Raw genomic sequence first — 18,067 nt, forward strand, 5'->3', positions numbered from 1 at the left:
GAGAGAGAGCAGGATCAGGGGAGGAGCAGAGGGATTGGGAGAAGCAGCCCCCCCCACCAAGTCGGGAGCTCTATATGGGGCTCTATGTGGGGTTCGATCCCAGGACCCTGAGATCACGATCAGAGCCAAAGAGGCAGATGCTTAACTGACTGAGCCACCCAGGGAACCTTCTCCTGGAGTTTCAAAACTAACAGTGGAAAGGGGATTTTTGTCCATTACCTTTCAGTTTTCTGTTGGTTAGAAAGGTTCATTACAGCTACTGGGAAAAAAAATTCCATTATTACAGATCAATGCATTTTTAAAATTAACATATAATGTATTATTTGCCTCAGGGGTACAGGTCTGTGAATCATCAGGCTTACACATTTCATCGCACTCACCATAGCACATGCCCTCCCTAATGTCCATAATCAATGGCTTTTTAATATGAAACTTATCTGAAATTCTTCAGGGTAGATCGGTATCGTTTATTATTTTTCTAACAGAAATTTTATTTTTACGTGTAAGAAGTAACAAATTGTGAGGAATTGGCTGCTTATATTTTGTTTTCACCACCCATAATAAGAACAATGTAATTCATTGGGAAAAAAGAAAGTTTCATTAATCAAAGTAGCTGCTAACCTCATGGGTAGTTGATTCTCCTTAGTACCTCATTTATCTCACTGTATTCCGTGTTGCTTCTATTAGATTATTTGTTTTACTACGTGCTGTTTATTTCCTTGTGTGCTTCCCTTACTAGATTGTGACTTCTTCCAGTTTGTTTTTGTGAAAAAGGGTGAGCCTCTAGATGGAAAGCAGCAGGTGCATCATTCTTTGAACCTCGAGAGCAGGGAACAAGAATTTCTTCTTATTTACTCTCTGTCATAATACCCAAAGCTTGGTCCATAAGGGGCTCTCAACAGTTTCTTCACTGAATTAATGATTGAGCGAGTGATGCGAGTGTGCACATAGGTACACACACTCACACATGCTCCTCATGCTCCAGTGTCTACAGGTGAGAGAACCCCATCTCCTGTAGATTGTCTTTGCACATACTGACCTGCACACAGAGCCATCTGGAAGAAGGCAGGTTAGAAGTGAGTGAGGGGCAGGGTGAGCCGTCCTTCTAAAGAGCTGTGCTAAGGTTCTTGCCCTGGTTTTTCTGCAGCCTGAGATGTGTAGGCTCTCGATTCAGCTGTTACCGAAATGTGGGCATTTGTGCCCTTTCTGAGGTATGTGTCGTAAGTTGCCAAACCATGTCATAGGAAATTAAGGAAAAGTGTGTTTTTGAAAATAAGGAGTGTGATTTTATTGACTCCCAAAGAAACTCGTGAATATTTTATATTATTTCAGAGACTAGCAACATTTCCCTTCATCGTTTCTAGTCAAGGGTTTCCAAGAGGCTGCTGACTTTTTCTTAAGCTCCTTCCTTTTTTGGGGTGCCTGAGTGGCTCAGTGGGTTAAGCCTCTGCCTTTGGTTCAGGTCAAGATCTCAGGGTCCTGGGATCAAGCCCCGCATCAGGCTCTCTGCTCAGCGAGAAGCCTGCTTCCCCCTCTCTCTCTGTCTGCCCCTCTGCCTACTTGTGATCCCTCTCTCTCTGTCAAATTAAAAAAAAAAAAAAAATCTTTATTTATTTATTTTTTTTTAATAAGCTGGGGGTTTCAATGATTCAGGTTTTTGTGGGACTGTCTTCTTGGGAGGTCAAGCACAGCAAGGGGTCTTTCACTCAGATGAAGGATGGGTTGATGGGGCTGGTCACTTGCAGGTTAGCTCTGAAGCCCCATTCACACTCAACTAATCACCAGTGGCTGGCATTGAGAATCTGAAAGCAATGCAGCTGTCCCATCCTGATGTGAAGATGGCTTAGAACCAGGGAACTGTCCCAACTCAGGATGATTAAGTGATCCTGAGGGCTTCAGGGGTAAGTTTCAAATTGGCCCATCACTGACATGTGGATGAGTTGGAAGTTTAGAGTTAGACAAAAGAAGGAGAAAGAAGGGCTACCAATGTTGAGATTTTAAGTGGTGGGCTGTCCATAGTGGATCAAATTAAAACAATTTTTTTTTTTTAAACCTGGGTAGTTTGTTCTTTCCAAAGCAGTTTGCCATTCTCTGAACCAGTGACTTCTTTAGCTACCAAGGCTTGCCAAACATTGACTTAAAATGACTTCTTTCATGTTAACAGCATACATATGGAAGGAGTAACTTTATAAGGCATTTTTATAATTTGAGATGATCTTATTTAAGGAGGAATCTTGCAATTACCTCTTTTGCCCCAGGAAAAAATAGCTCCCCCCACTCTTGTCTGGTTATGAAGATAAGTTGTTTTACTTTAAATAAGGAAAATGAGGGTTAATAGGAAAGCTATAAAGGAAAATAAAAAAATAGTTCCTGGAAAGAGCAAATAACATTATTAAAGGATGAGGAGACAGGAAAAGAAATTGGAAATAGACTAAAAGATTCACTCATCTTTCATCAAGAAAGATGACAAATTAGCAGTCATTAGTTATAAACATCAGAAAGGGTGAAGGTGAATGCTCATATGTTTACCAAATCCTAGAGGATTAGGAAGAGGTTCCAAAAAAGAAGTCACTGTTTTTCATATGAGCACATAGTTGAGGGTCTAAGAAACCCAAAAATCAACAAATACAATTTAAACAGGAGAGCAAAGATAGCAGATCAAAGATGGCAAATACTTAGTATGTCTATCACTGTTTCTATTCTGCACCCATGACAGATATTATGAATTGATTAGGCTGCTCTTTCTAAATAAATTAATAGATGCACAGTGTGACAGAAAGTCAATTAAGTACAGATGACCCTTGAGATGAAACCCTTTGTTACCTATGGTTTAGCCTCACTACTCAAAGTGTGATCTCCCGACCACCAGCATGGGCATCACGTGAGTGCTTATCCTGAAAGCAGAATCTCAGCCTTCTTCCAGACCCGTTGAACCAAAACTGTATTTTACAAGATCACCAGTAATTCCTAGATTCAAAAAGGTTTAGGGCTCCCTGGAAGAACACTGAGTGTAGGATATATTCCTTAGGGTAGAAGCCCTGAAGCTTCATGCATCACCATCACTGATTTAAGGGCTTGTTGAACCTAGATTGCTGGGCCCCACCTCCAGAGGTTTTGGACGAATTGGTCTGGGTGGGATTTCCAAACAAGAGTCCTGCTGCTGCTGCTGCTGCTACCTGTCAGGGAACCATACTTTGGGGTATCTCTGTGAACTTTAAAGTTGAGGACTACAAGTATCTTCCCATAACTCTCTGTACATCTGAATGAACCAGAGTTCTGGGTAAAAGAATCTAGTATAACATTTCTTATGACACTATGTACTTGAGTTTAAAAGGCTCTCCTTCTGGAGGATTGGTGCTATCATCATTCACTCATGTATGCAGTAAGAATCTGGGTAGCTGTTCTGTCCACAGCATTCTATTTGATGCCAAGAGACTCAAATGAAGGTTAAAACCGCAGTTCCTAATGAGGCTTACTTTCTGCGAAGAGAATAAACATGAAACGCTAAATAACACGGTGACATTAGATGGCAAAGGGCTGAGTGCTAAGTAAGTGGCACAGACCATGTATGATTTAATTTCAGAGAGAGGGAGAATACCTGGGTAGCTATTTCAACCTAGCTAGAATAGTTGTTTAGAGTGGGTGGAAGATAAGGTGGCCCAGGGAGCAGGCCAGGGTAAGAAGGCACCTTCTCATTTGTTAATGCTGCTTTCAGAGGTTGTTTTTAAAACTTTCAGTTTTCCTTTGGTCAGGTAATGATAAATCAATGCTTTCAGCGTTGTAAATCACACTACAGGGTGGACATACAGGGAAAACCTGTTATCTTAGAGACAGAGAAAAAAGACAAACAGATTGTAAGCAGAGATGACTGGGATGGTGGAAAGCAGTAATTTAGGAAAAGGGATAATAATGCCTAACTTCTATTGACACCTTACACTGACAGGTACTTATGCTTAACTGACATGTGCTATCTCATTTAATCCAAACAACCTCCCATGATAGAAATATAGTCAAACCTCCTCCTTCGCTCCAAGTGAAACCCAAAGCTTTGTAAGGGTGCATATCTGATGAAAGAACTCGCCAAGTTTAAATCCAGGCAATGCTCCGGGGTGGGGGATGCTAGACCATGAACCGCGAGGGTTTGGGCCTGTCTGGATCCTGCTTTCCAATCCTCATATACTCTACGTCAGGGAGGAACCGAAAGAGCAACTGAGAAAACAGAAATCCTCGGACGCGTTCAAGTCGAGGAACCTGTGGGGCCAGTGCGTCCAAGGCGCGGACAGGGAGGGGCTCCTACAAGAAACGAAGCAAGGGTTAGCCTGAGACAGCCGGGGTCATGGAGCCTCTCCTGGCTTCCTCAGGCCACCCTAATGACAGAGTCTGTGGTAGGTTGCAAGCGGGAGCAGACTCGGGCGGGAGTCTTCCCTGGGTCCTGTATTTGCCTATAAATACTTCAAATAGTTAGATGAAAAGAGCAGCCTTTGAAAGCTGGAGAGGAAGCTCTTGGGAGGTCCCCCGGCCCCCCTGGAAGGGCAGGCAGAAAAGAGGAGAAATGGCTGGCGAGTCCTTAGCGCGGGAGACGAGGAATAGCCCTGCCCAGTCCAGACAGGGGGCCGCCGCGCGGGGGGCGCGATTCCGGAAGATTCAAACCGTTAAGGTGACCAGAACAATTTGAAAAAAGGAAACAAACTTCCTCCCGAGTCTTGCCCGCGGGGCCCCGAGGCGGGCCTTTGCATTCGAAAGGGCATTTTTCAAAAGAAGGTTTCAGGGACGCGGGAGTATCGGCCCGCTGGGAAGCGCGCCGCAGGAGCAGTGCCGCAGAGCGGCCACCAGCCGGCTTTGTACTTGGCGGCCGCCGCGGCCCCAGAGTTTCGACCGCGGCCCGGGAGTTGAGGCCACGCCCCCTTTGCAGAGAGGACTGCAGGCGCTGATTGGTCCTCTACCGGCCAATGGGCGCGCCGGGGCGGCCCGGGCTGTCAGCGCGCGCCGCAGCCGCGCCAGCCGCAGCCTGTCCTCCCCTGCTCGGAGCCCCGCAGCCAGCGCAGCCTTCCCGGGAAGCGGGGCCGCCGCTCGCAAGCGCAGCCCTGCCCAGCCCGCCAGCCGCGCGTCCGGGTGCCCGCGCCACACGGCCACAGCCTTGCTGCGCTTTAGCTCACAGAGCATGTGCAGACCTGCTGACGCTAAGGTGCTATCTGTCCGGGGGACTTCTAACCAGCGGTGACTGTCACGCCTAGAGAGACCTTTCGGGGGCTGTCGCCGCGCCTCTGCGTCGCGGGTGGCACTGCGGTGCTCGAGATCGGGGCAGCAGCTGCCTTTTGGTGGAGGCATTTTGGGCTCCGTGCGTCCTCCCTCTCCTTCCTCCTCGGCTCGCTCCTTGCCTCCCACCGCTACTCGCTCCTACCCTCGGCCGCTCCTCTTCCAAAGGGGCCTCCTCACTTCGGAGATGCAGTGACAAGTTAATATGGGCGTCCAAGCCTCGGCTTCCCAGGAGGAGAATCGCAAGAGGGAACAGCCCCTGAACGCCCAGATCCCTTGAACAGGACGCCCAGGAGGGGCGTGAAACCCGGCTGCAGCATCCGTCCAGGTGGGACCTGCTGAGCGCCGCAACCAGTCCTCTGCTCCATCCCGCAGGCGCGCTTGCGGGTTTGCTGCTAGCTCCCCGACCCGGGGATTTTTTTTTTCCCCCTCCGCTGGTGGTGGGCGCCTCGTGGGCCGAGGCCCGGCGCCTGCTCTGCTACCCGCGCTGCCTTTAGCGGTTGCCTCCGCCGCCGCTGCCAGGGACGTGCTGGGAAAGCCGAAGCCCCGGGAGAAGATGCCGGCCATCCTGGTCGCCTCCAAAATGAAGTCGGGACTGCCCAAACCCGTGCACAGCGCCGCGCCCATCCTGCACGTGCCCCCAGCCCGGACCGGCCCCCAGCCTTGCTACCTCAAGTTGGGAAGCAAGGTGGAGGTGAGCAAGACTGCCTACCCCAGCCAGATCCCCCTGAAATCCCAGGGGCTGCAGGAGTCGGCGGGGGAGGGGCTCCCGCTGCGGAAGAGCGGCTCGGTGGAAAACGGGTTCGATACCCAGGTGAGAGGTGCTGTGTGCCAGGGCGCTGTTCGGGGGTGGGAGGAGGTGAATATTTCTTGGGTGTAAGGTGTCTAGGCTGGACTGGGGAAAGGGCTGTCCAGTGGGCGGAGAAGGGAGCCATTCCACTTAGGCTGGCAGATCTGGGGATGCGCGCGGGGGAGTGGGCTGGCCAGTGGGTGTGGCCGGGTGCCGGTGGTTTGCCTTAAGGAGCTCTGAGAGACCCGGGTGTGGGCACGCCCGCAGCTCCCTTCTGGGGGCACGGGTGGCGTGTTCACACACACACACAAACCAACCAAACAAACAAACAAAAAACAAACAAACAAAAAAAAACAAACCAAAAAACCCAAAACGTGCAGCTCTGGAAATGTCAGGTCCTGCATGTTGAGAGTTGGCCTCAAGAAGGCAGTGTCTGCTGCAACGGCTGGCGGGCTGGCGGTTCTGCAGAGATTCTGTCTGCCAAGGAATGGTCTGAGGCCTCCTTGGGCTCGACGCCCCCAGGCCTGGCAGCAAGACCTAGGCAAAGGGGTCTGGGGGTTGCCATCAACCTGCTCCTTTCCGCCGGACGATGGCCTGCCCCTGCCCGTCCCTTGGGGCTAAAGGATTCCAGCCAGGCACGGTGCTGGGACTGCCATGGGATTGCCCGGTGCACCAGCTGAGGCTGGCAGCCAGAGACTCCCAGCGTCCTGGCCGGCGGTTACGGTTGGGGTGGGGGTGGGGGAGGGGGTGGGGGTGACTGCCTCCAAAAGGCTCCCCACAAGCTAAGCCCCCTCCTTTCAGGGTAGTAGATTCTGGCGCTGGTAGCCTGCCTGACCCGGTGTGGGGATGGGGGATGGCTCCGGCTTGAAGAGAATTGGTGACTTTTACCTTTCCCGACAGAGCCTGCATCACCCAGTTCGGCTGGGTGACAGGCCCTGGCCGGCAGTCTCTTTTAAGGAAATCCACAAGGGCCAATCAGGTTCTCTTGGCCTCCTGCCCTCCCTGCTCCTTCCACCCCCCACCCCCATCTGGTAGGAGGGAGCAGGGGCATGCTCTATTTTCTTGGCAGTCAGTCAGCAGGGACTTTTGGGGACAGGCTGACCTGACGGATGTGACTGTCCCAGTCAGGAGAGGCGGGAAGCCAGAGGGGGAGGTGGTTTGGGGCTGGTGTCAGGGAAGTGGCAACAGACCAGCTGACCTTTTTGGCACTTTCTTCTCTGCTGACACTGTCTCCACCTTCTCCTGGAGCTTTCTCTGATCAGAGGCTAGAACTCAACACATTGCTAGCCTGTCCGATGGAGGAACTGGAGCTGGGAGCTAATCGTAAGCAGACTTTTGGAACTCTGGGCTGGAGAAGGCCCTCGGAGCAGATTAAGCTCCCACACCAGGCTGATAAGCATGCCCCTCTCTGCCGCACTTGCTAAACATTTTTGGAAGCTGACAGGTTTGAGTGATGGCGTGTGGGAGGAAGGCAAGATTTCCCCCTATGCTCCGGGGGCCTGTCTCTGCTAGGGTTTAGCTCTCTGTTCTCCTTTTCTGTTGTTAGCCACAGGATTGGTCTAGTCGGCTCTGAAATGAGAATGAGCTCAGGGGTACATTCTTGTGAGGTTTTTCCTATCCATCCTTGGAGGTGGGGCTTATGAGTGAGGTATGGTGGGTGGTATGTGGGAGGTCAGAGCAGTGACTCTGGGATATGACACACACCCTTTCAGCCTGATGAGGAGGATCTGAGGAATTGAGAGGGAAAGTGGACATGGGATGGTTTCTGCCCAGGAAGCTCTTCTGCCTTTGCCCATTCGACCCTATATTTAATAAACATTGTTGAAGGACTTGCACTGGGCAGGTTCTGGAAAGGTGATTCATCACCCTCTTTTCTGAAAAAATGTTTTCCAGCTGTTCCTGGAGGGGCTGGCAGGGTCCTGGTCCCTCACGACTTAGCTTCCCTCTCTTACTCTTGGTCCACCATCCCCAGAATGCTGCCATTGCACCTGCCTTGACCTCAGTGGGACCTTGTGTGCTGATCATGAGGATGGTTTGGACTGACTGCTAAGGACATTGGCTACTTCCTGATGGCCTATCCTACTTTTATCAGCCTCCTCTTTCCTTATCCACGTTTGGGCTTCCTGAGAGCTCTTCTCTGTGGCAGGTGGCGGATCCTGGTGCTCACTGCCCCACCTTGGCATTGAAGTGACCTTGGCAAAGGCGGTTTTCCCTTCTTTGGAAAGGGCTTCCTTTCACTCTATCTAACATGGTGCCTATTTGCCATTCAGGAAAGCCTATTATAGGCTTGAGGACCTTGTCTGGTTTGACCTCTCTAGTCCCTAATTCAAAACCTGGTATTGATCACTGGAAGATGATGAGTTATAGGGCAGATGACATCTTGGGGCCTCTGACTCCCCCTTTTATTCAGGGAGCTTTTGGCAGAAGACTGGGTTGTGCAGTGGTCACTAGCAGAGGTTTTAAAGTCAGGCAGGTATCTGTGGTGTCCTGTCTTTGCTGCGTACCAGCTGGGTGACCTATTTAATGAACCTCTCTGGGCCTCAGTCTTTCCATCTGTAAAAATGGGCATAAACAGCCATACAAATTGTAAGGATTAAGAAGAATAACATGTGAAGTGCTTAGCCCAGTGTCTGGCAAATAAGGAATACTTAATATAATTAGCTATTTATATTGCTAAAGCAAGAGATAAGGCATGTTGAACCTGGATCTAATAAGCTCTAAGTGTGAAAAGGCGTAGCTTATCTCTCTAGCCCTTGAAGGGTATTAATCGGAATTTACAGAGCATCTGTCAGTACCAGGCATGCCCTGAAGAAGAGGGAAGGGCACTGCTACTTGTTTAGTGCCTGGCTCTTTACATATAATATTATTTCACCCTCACAGTATTGCTTAAAAACAGACAAGACATATTCTATAACAATAATTTTCTATAATAATAATATAATAATAATGACAAATAATATAATAATGGCAAGTTAAATAACATAATAATGATAAATTAATAATATAACAATGGCAAATCAAATAATATAATCATTTCTTACATGCCAGGAATTGTTCTAAAGATGAGTACATAAAAAGCCTCTTTTGATTCTTCTGACAATCCAATGACATATGTGTTACTATGTTATGTTACTGTAGGCGTATTCTCATTTTGCTCATGAGGAACCTGAGGCAAAACCGGGTCAGTAAGCTTGTGAGTAGCAGAAGTAGAGTTAGAACTTGGACGACAGTCTGCTTCTGGAATCCATGCCCTTAACCACTCTGCTGTAGAGAGAGAACCACAGAGACTTCCAGCTTACTTGCAGGCCCTGGTAAGACCCCAGCTCTACCCATTGAGCTAGAAGGGTGAGTGAGTCTCAGCAACATAGAGCAACTTGCCCTAGGTCATCCTGCTTTGGTGTGATGGAACAGAGTCAGGATGAGTTAGCTTCAGGGCTGGTGATCTTCCCAACCTTATAGTGGCCTCCCTCCATCATTTACCCTGGCAGGTACACAAAGTAAATAAGACATGGCCTGGGCCTTGGGGATTTTATAGTCTAGTTGGGAGGTATATCTGAGGTACCAATGGCAACAGGACACAGTACAGAGAGGGCTGAAAGATATGGTTGGGGCCTGCAGGAAGGGAAGGGCCATAATGGCTGGGGAAATCCAGAGGGCCTCCTGGAGGAGGCTGGGCTTCAGAGATGGGCAGGACAGACTGCGTGGGGAGAAGAGGAGGTGAGATGACCATGAGAGGGAAGGATGAGGGCACGGCCATGCTTTGGTAGAGAGCAAAAGATGATGTCACCACAGGGAAGCTGCACTTTCATGCAACAGATAATTGTCTCTGTATCTAGTATCTTCCTTTTCAAAGGTGGTGAGAACAAAAGCATCTTGCAGTTGAAGGATTGGCTTTGCTTAGTGACTGGTGGATAAGAATTCTGCATACGCAGGCCTCCTAGGAGAAGCTGGGAGATGGTGTCCATAAAGACCTGGTTCATGGGGCGCCTGGGTGGCTCAGTGGGTTGGGGCCTCTGCCTTCAGCTCAGGTTGTGATCCCAGGGTCTTGGGATGGAGCCCCGCATTGGGCTCTCTGCTCAGCAGGGAGCCTGCTTCTCCCTCTCTCTCTGCCTGTCTCTCTGCTTGTGATCTCTGTCTGTTGAATAAATAAATAAAAATCTTAAAAAAAAAAAAGACCTGGTTCGTAACAGAGCCTTGGGAAAATGACAGTGATTATTGTTATTAGCTTGGGGATCAGAATATTCAACATGGTAGTTACAGGGAAAGGGAGGTGGTTCTCACAGCTTCTTTTATTATGCAGCAACTCTGTTCGGCCAGTGACAGCCCTTTCCCCCCAAGCTGGCTTTCCATGTCCATCAACTGTGAAAAGACCTAAGGTAGCCAGAAAACAGTTCTTATGTACAACCCCATTGTCAACTCCCCAAACCCCTCACCTTGAACCTCTCTCACAAGCCTGCAGCTGGGCTGTTCCCCCATTGGGGGGCCTGTGCTCTGCAGCCCCACACCCCTCCTGAATTCCCTTCCTTGTGCTGGAATACCTGGGCCTTCCCCCAAGAGTGAACATTTATAGCATCTGCTCCATTAACGCGGTGTATAAATTATGACCATATGCAAAGAATTGTTTTAGAGACATGCTCTGCGTTCGTTCAGAAACCCTGGCCGGCCGACCTTCAGATAAGGAATGCGCGTGAGCTATTTGAGGAGAGGTTAGCTTATTTTTAAGAAGCAGCTGCAGGGAAAAAAAAATTATATATATAATACTTTGATATTTCCTGTTTTTAGGAGCCTGGTGTTCAACTTGCAACTCATTTCTTTAAAAAAGTAATTAGAAGTGATTGAAATCCTCTGTGGGTGTTTCAGATGTTTAAAAAGAAAGAGCAGGCGAGGCCCCTGGGAAGAGAGAGCAGCTCCAAGCTTACAACCTGTTGCAACTTTGCCCCATTGTGTTTTGATTAGAATCCTTGCTCCATCATCAAAGTTGATTATGGATTTGATTAGTGCATTTTTCTGCTATTGTGTTATTCCCTTTCTTCTCTCTCTCCGTTCTTAGAGGGGAATGTATAGCATGGTTATCCGCCAACATGCAAGAATGTTTATATTTCGCTTATTATTGCTTATTCCATGGGTTAGTTTTCGTAAGACACTTTAAAGGTGGGACGGGTGGCTTATTTAGGATATCATTATGTGTGTATATATACACACGTATAGAAGTACATCTCCTTCTGGGTATGTGTATATACACATATATTCACACACGCATATACAAATAGATCCACATGGAACAGCTTAAAGTAACGAGCACATGTTAGCACACACACATCAAAGGCTAGGCTGGAGAAATTACAGCCCAATTTCCAGCCTTCGGAATAGCTAGATTCGCTTCCCTCTTCTCGCACTCTCTTCCTCTGTGACCAAGACTGAAGCACCCGATCTTGGTGTCCCGTGTGACTTACTTCTATGGCATAAGAGATGTGGCCTTGAGAAAGGTGCTTTAATGAAGACTTGGAGACGCTCCGGAAGCTAGGCTGGGAAAGCCGAACCACCCAGTGAAATCTGGGCTTGAGGTCAGAGATGCTTCCTTCCTAGAATCTGCCGGCACAGCAGGGAAGGAAGCGTTTCTGGAGCATCTGCTATGTGTCAGGTTGTCTCCGCTGCTTTATAGGTATCTTTGTCTGGTGCATGTGTTTGTTTTGCTTGTATACGTAGTGCTTTGCATATGTATTTGTTCTACCTATTTGTGTATATGTTTGTGTATATATAATGTGAGATGCAAGCAATGGGTAAAATGTAACGTAGTCTATGCATTTTATTTTCTTTAAGGATTTTAGTTATTTATTTGACAGACAGAGATCACAAGTAGGCAGAGAGGCAGGCCGGGGGGCGGGGAAGCAGGCTCCCTGCTGAGCAGAGAGCCCGATGTGGGACTCCATCCCAGGACCCTGAGATCATGACCTGAGCCAAGGGCAGAGGCTTAACCCACACAGCCATGCAGGCGCCCCATCTATGCATTTTATCTGAGGAAGCTGAGAGCAAAGGGAGTTCGCACTCAGAGGCCATTTTACATGGTAGATCTGGCTTCACTGACAGACCAAGGTTTGAATCCAGGCTTCGGGCAAGTTACTTCACATCTCTAAATGCCAGCGTCTTCACCTATAAAGTAGAAATGGGTAAACAGGTAGGTCGTTGAGAAGAGTGTCTGGCATATAATAAGCAAGGAATACTTGGTATTGCCTGTTTTTATTATGTAAGGTCGGAGCCAAGTGTGCAAACCAGATCTGCCTCATCATAGGCTCATGTTCTTTCGACCCGACCTGTCTCCCAGGTGCCTCCCAGGTGCACAGTTGATTACATGGCAGAACAGATGACTGACCCCATGGAAGAGAGAACATGGCAGGGCTTTGATTAGGTGAATGGGGAGCAAGAGTACATTAAGAACGATGTCCTCTAAAGGAGTCATATCCAGAGTTGTGAAATGAAACCTCCACGTTTTGGTTCCAGGCAAGCCATCCCTATAGCACCAGCCGAGCCGAGGGCTCTACTGCAAACCAAGCTTATGGGAAGTCTTCTTAGTAAGACCTTGCCTGAGCCAGCCCTGCAGCCACTGGATAATGTGATGGCCTTGCCATGTTCCAGGAATGGAACAATCCCATTGGTTGGGCTTCTGAATGGCTACTTATTGTTTTGAGGGCAGAAGGAAAGCCCTCTTCCCTTGCAGCTGGCATGATTATGGTGGGAGCTGGGCCTTGTGATCAGTTTGGTCACTGAGGTGCCCCAAGGCATGGCCGGCTGCCCAACGGTGTTTTACTAACTGTGTCAGGGCCAATTTCAATGGCCACTCTGTCTCTTGGTCACATTGTTCAAGGGGATGGACAATGTGTTCCTAGAATGTCTTAGGCAGAATGGGTCATGGGATTTGGGGAATAAAACTGGGTCAGGCTTTTTGTGTTTCAGTCCACTCACAACAGTAGTGAGTGACACAAAAGTTTTCTCGGGAACCTCAAGTCACCCACACAGAACCTAAAGAATGACTCATGATTTAGTGTCTCTTTCCCAAGGAAAACAGACCCTCTCTTGTGTTTTCCAAACAATGGCCCCACAGCCTCAGAATATTTTGTCTTTCCTTCCAAGCGAAACTTTAATACCTTCAGTGGATTTTAGGTTTTTCCAATCCCCTGCCCCATCTTGGTGGAAGTCAAGGTAATTATGAGCCTAACTCCCAGACTTCTTTGGGGGCCTTTGAACAAAATCACAGCAGTGTGACAAATGAAAAATAATGATACTAACAGTCACCGACACTGACTGAGCATAGTGTCTGTACCAGCGTAATGCATGGCATTAGACACGTCGCATGTCATTTAATCCTCACGACATCCCATGAGAAAGAAAGATGCTATTTCCTGAAGAGAAATGGAAAGGAAAGGTCCTGGGAGTCAGCAACTTTGATTCTAGTTCTATCTCTTTGGATGCTTTGCTGCCTGACCTTCATCAAGTCATAGTATCTTTTGAGCTTTAGTTACCTGACCTATAAAATGGAGAGGAACATTCTTTTTTTTTTTTTTTTTTTAAAGATTTTATTTATTTGACAGAGAGAGGTCACAAGTAGGCAGAGAGGCAGGCAGAGAGAGAGGAGGAAGCAGGCTCCCTGCTGAGCAGAGAGCCTGATGCGGGACTCATCCCAGGACCCTGAGATCATGACCTGAGCCGAAGGCAGCGGCTCAACCCACTGAGCCACCCAGGCGCCCCGGAGAGGAACATTCTTGCTCTACCTTTTTTGAAGGTTCTTGTGAAGCTTAAGAGAAGCAATTATTAGGACCGAGAGACTAGTTTAAGCACCTCACACCGTAAATACCCTTTAAGGAAACCAAGACTCAAGGAGGCCAAGCTACTTTTCCAAGTAACACAGCCAATAAATGATAGATCCAGAATTTAAGCCCGTATCAGCTTGACTCCAAAGTCAACTTTTTTTTTTTTTTAAGGATTTTGTTATTTTTAGGTAATCTCTATACCCAACATGGGGCTTACACTTACAACCCAGAGATCAAGAGTTGCCTGCTCTACCACAGCTGAACCAGCTGGGTGCCCCTTGACCCCAAAGTTTCAGTGTTTTTTTTTTAAGATTTTATTTATTTATCTGACACACAGAGAGAGGTCACAAGTAGGCAATGAGGCAGGCAGAGAGAGGGGGGGAAGCAGGCTCCCTGCTGAGCAGAAAGCCTGATGCAGGGCTCAATTCCAGGACCCTGAGATCATGACCTGAACTGAAGGCAGAGGCTTAACCCACTGAGCCACCCAGGTGCCCTTCAAAGTTTCAGTTCTTAAATAGCAAGAGTAGAAGCACTTTGAGAAAAAAAAAAAAAATAAAAACCTGAAAAGCCATTGTTAATACTAAATCAAAGTAAATTGCTATAAAATTTCCTTGGGGTGGGTACATATGACATTTGACTCCTCTCCTCCACCCCTAAGGTTTAGAAATATTGAAAATATTCTTTCAATATTAAACAAATATTAGTTTCTTAATAGTATCAGTTAAACCCCTCTGGGATTTGTAAAGTTCCAAGTGCTCTGAGGCCGCAAGTTTCATTAAGCATTTTTAATGGAATTGGCAGGGCTGTTCCTGGAGAGAGGAAGGGACAAATGGGGAATTTGAGGGGGCTCTTGGGTAGCTCATTCAGTTAAGTGACCAGTTCTTGGTTTTGGCTCGGGTCACAATCTCGGGGTTGTGAGATCAAGTCCCGTGTCGGGCTCCACACTCAGTGCTCAGTGCAGAGTCTGCTTGAGATTCTCTCCCTCTCCCTCTGCCCCTCCCCCTATGCATATGCACATGCTCTAAATAAATAAATAAATCTGAAAAAATTGGGGAATTTGTTTGGAATCATTTGTTGGCCATCAGATAAATTCAGATTATGGGTCATTCTTTAAGAAAACAGGCCTGGTATCTTCAAAACTGACGATGTCATGAAAGACCAAAAAAAAAAAAAAATTTTTTTTTAAATGTAAATGGAGAACTATTGTAGAAAAAGAGAACAAAGAATTACGATGACCAAATCCGGTGAGAGATCCTTGACTGGAACCTGCATGAACAAAACCATAAATCCTAGAAAGTTCCTTTGGAGACAATTGGAGATACTTGAATTCAGATGGTGTATGAGAGAGTATTATTTCATCGATGTAAACAGTATTGAGGTTATGTAAGAAAATGCCTTTTTCCTTGGGAGATACATGCTGAAATATTTAGAGATAGAGTGTCTGGGTGTCAGCAACTATCTCAGATAGTTCGGGGGGAGAAAAGGTTAGTGTATCTGCAGAGAGGACAAAATAAATGTCATAAAGTGTTAACAACTGGTAAATCTAGGTGAAGATACATGTGCAGTTCTCTCAACTTTTCTGTTTGCAGTTTTTCAAAATGTTGAGAAACAAAAGGAAGCTCTGGCTAGAGTGTACATTAGCAGTTCCCCTTGACCTCTACAGTGTACCCCTGAGAATGTAAATGAGATAGGGATGGGTGTGTGTGTGTGTGTGTGTGTGTGTATGTGTACTCACTGACAATAAATAGCCTGGCCAAGTTTATTTCACTGGGTTTAGGATCTGGACTCCTTATCTCCTTTCTGGTGTAGTGTGAGAATCTTGGCTCCATTCCTGTTCTTTCATGAGACTAGTTGCTGACATTTTATGGAATCACAAGATCCAAGTTGATTTGATCATCTCTTCTAAAAACCTAAGATGTTTGCAAAGTTGAAAGTATAAAAGAAATTGTTTTTAATGAGGAAATTTTAAAAAATATTAAAACCCCTGGTTGAGTCCTACTCATCTAGGCAGTGAGAAGGTGAGTGTGTATGAGTGTGTATGAATGAGAGCAAGTTTCTTTCTCTGCTTCAACCCTTTTTCTGTCCCCACTACTTAGGTCTCCTTTGCCTGGCTAAATCCTCCCCATCCTTTACCCATCCAAGCTCAGGCTTTGTGTCACCTCCTCCGGGAAGCCTTCCACCATCACCATGGCAGCATCTGTCCTCTATGCTCCCAGAGCCTGCTCTATAGCATCCACAGCTTGGCCTGTGATGGCTTGTTTTTTTAGCCAGACCATGCCTTCCATGAGGTCAGGATGTGTTCCTTTTGATCTCTGCTACGACAGGGTCAGCACATAGAAGGTTCCTACTTATAATTTGCAGAAGAAAAGAAGGATGGGAGGGGGGAGATGAAAGAAAGCATTGGAAAGCAGGAGTAAGTAAGATACGGCGCACCAGCTGTGTTCGTGAAGCTGTGGCTAAGCCATGTGTTCCACAGAACTCCCTCCTGGCATGTGAACTGAGAAGATCACGTGGTGGTGGGTGGCCAAGTGTAGGAGACACAGAGAGGGTGACCTGAACCTTGGCTGAGGTCAGTATCAAAGCTCTCCAACCCCAGGTCTTAGCTAAATGGGCCTGGGCTGGCTGGGTAGAAGGAGGAGGCAGGTTCCCTTATGCAAGGCTGTTTTACAATGTCCAAACCATCTGGCTGCTCCAATTGAAGGTCTATCAGGACGCAACAATGACTGTAGGATCAGCTGGAGGGGTTGAGGGGGAGAGAACACCATGGGCTTTAGAGAGCTTTGGCGGACTTGGGAGTGTGTGCGCGCACACACACACACCAGCTTTGGAAGGGGGACCTGACAAGGGTTCTGAAGGATTTTAGATGGTGAAGAAAAGGGGAGGGTTTAGAGAGTCCCAGGGTGGGGCGGCCTCCCAGGAATGATGATGGCAGCAATCATTCACGTGCCATTTCCATACACAATCTCACTCAATCCTCACACGAACTTTCAGAGCCAATATTGATCCTGTTTTACCAGTAAGAAGAGAAATGAGGAGTCACTAGGGAGAGCAGCCTGAGAGGGGGCATGGAACTTATTCAGGTCACAAGCGTGCCACAGACAGTGACAGGATTCAAACCTGGGTCTCTCAAATTCCAAAACCTCTTAGCCACTGCCTTCTTCTGCCAGGAACTGGAGGAGGGCCCGAGTCCCATACTGAGGTGTAGCTTTAGACAATCGAATGTCCAAACCCTCTCTCCTTGGAGCCTGCTCCCCAACCTTCCCTGGCCTTGGCCTCCCTCGCCTGTCCCAGCCTGTCTCTAGAAGCATCGTGTTTATTGAATGGGGAGCCCTGTTGGCTTTTGCCCACATCCTGCTGCAATCTGGGCACAATCTGGTTCTCTCCCCTCCGTGGCTGCCGCCCCCCAGGTCACCCCTGGGCTGTGGGGCCCAGCGGGGTCCGTGTGCTTAACCGCTGGCAGACTTCCCTTCCCATCCTCCCACCAGGGGCCGCTTGGCTGCAGCTCGCCGACAGTCCCCATTTCATGCTGATTTGCTTTGATTCTTTTCAGACCTGGGAGTGACGCATGTTTACGTCAAAATGTGTGGACCACAAGGGTTCCAGAGCTGTTAGACCTTCCGGTGTGGGAACTTTGGTTGTTAGCTGTCTCTGGACAGAAGAAAGCAGCTCTGTTGTGGGGGGGAGGGGGATGCACTATTTAGGTGACAAAACCAGATTTAGAACAAACGAGCTTTTTTGGGATGTCTGCTTAGGGCTCTGGGCCTCTAGACCCTCGCCATGCCTGAGCCAAGGCGGCCCTCGGAGGCCAGCTGTTCTCACAGCTCCGTTGTGCAGATGGGGAAACCGTGGCCCAGAGAGGGGTGTGACTTGCCCATAGTCACCTATCAGTGAGGGCAGAAAAAAACTGGAACCGAGGCCTCCCATCTTCTGGCCCCCGTATTCTTTCCACCCCACTCACAGTGGCCGGAAGGTCCGCTCTGAATGGCCTGATGGTTTAGAGAAATGCATCCGGCCCTAAACTATGTTCTTTCCCCCTCATTCTACCAAGCAGTAAAATAGAATTAATCCTTGCCTATTAGAAAGCTTTTGCATTTGGCTCAATGGATCAGAAAACAAGGACCTCTGTGTGGATGTTGTCATTGTAGCTGGAGACCACTGCTGAACACCTCCCATGGGCCAGACACTTTACCTACATCCTCTTATTTAAGCCTCACGA

At 48.0% G+C, this 18,067-nt stretch overlaps 1 protein-coding gene across 8 annotated transcripts in view; it reads left to right on the forward strand.

Moving 5' to 3' along the window:
- The first annotated feature begins 5,069 nt into the window (after positions 1-5,069).
- NAV2 (neuron navigator 2) overlaps positions 5,070-18,067 on the forward strand; it is a 397,014-nt gene continuing 384,016 nt past the window's right edge. For all 8 annotated transcript variants that reach the window (XM_044258951.1, XM_044258952.1, XM_044258953.1 and 5 more), the window contains exon 1: positions 5,070-6,070. In XM_044258951.1, coding sequence (XP_044114886.1) covers positions 5,813-6,070 — 258 coding nt within the window. In that variant the 5' untranslated portion in view covers positions 5,070-5,812. The remainder of the gene's footprint in view (positions 6,071-18,067) is intronic.

This window comes from Neovison vison, chromosome 7 (genome assembly GCF_020171115.1).
Source record: "Neovison vison isolate M4711 chromosome 7, ASM_NN_V1, whole genome shotgun sequence".
Classification (NCBI taxonomy): domain Eukaryota; kingdom Metazoa; phylum Chordata; class Mammalia; order Carnivora; family Mustelidae; genus Neogale; species Neogale vison.